The following is a 461-nucleotide window of genomic DNA, read 5'->3' on the forward strand; positions in this document are numbered from 1 at the left end:
GGGCCTCCGCCGCCTCATCCCCGGCCATTCCCGCCATCGCCGCCAGCTCTGAAGTCAGGTCGGGGAGCCGCATGCCGGGGTCCGCCAACACAGCCAGCAGCCGGCGGGCGGCGGCGGAACGAGCCTCCGGGCCCCACCCGGACCGGGGATCCGCTGAGGATGCAGCAGCAGTAGCCGCAGTAGCCGGGTGGACACTACCGCCTGTACCTGTACCAGCACCAGCACCAGCACCAGCACCTGCGGCTGCTGCTGTTGCTGAACGCAGCTGCGCCACCAGCAGCATCCCTGAGGTCCGACTATTAGCCCATTAGCCAATAAGCTTCCGGAAATATAATTCAGTCGGAAAAGAGAGAGAGAAAGAGCTCAATATATATAAAACACAACGAACGAAATGGTTCTGTTAGCCCTAGAGCCCTCCCTGGCTACGCTACCCAGAATTGAATTGACGCCCTCTGTCGGGA

General features: G+C 61.4%; 1 protein-coding gene across 1 annotated transcript in view; it reads right to left on the reverse strand.

Moving 5' to 3' along the window:
• The window catches only part of VOLCADRAFT_92991 (uncharacterized protein), a gene marked incomplete at both ends in the record, with an annotated part of 17,579 nt that overhangs the window by 4,368 nt on the left and 12,750 nt on the right, over nucleotides 1-461 (reverse strand). Inside the window, one exon of the mRNA XM_002952366.1 lies at nucleotides 208-265. Within this exon, the coding sequence (XP_002952412.1) occupies nucleotides 208-265 (58 nt within the window). The remainder of the gene's footprint in view (nucleotides 1-207; nucleotides 266-461) is intronic.

This window comes from Volvox carteri (assembly GCF_000143455.1).
Source record: "Volvox carteri f. nagariensis unplaced genomic scaffold VOLCAscaffold_29, whole genome shotgun sequence".
Taxonomy (NCBI): Eukaryota; Viridiplantae; Chlorophyta; class Chlorophyceae; order Chlamydomonadales; family Volvocaceae; genus Volvox; species Volvox carteri.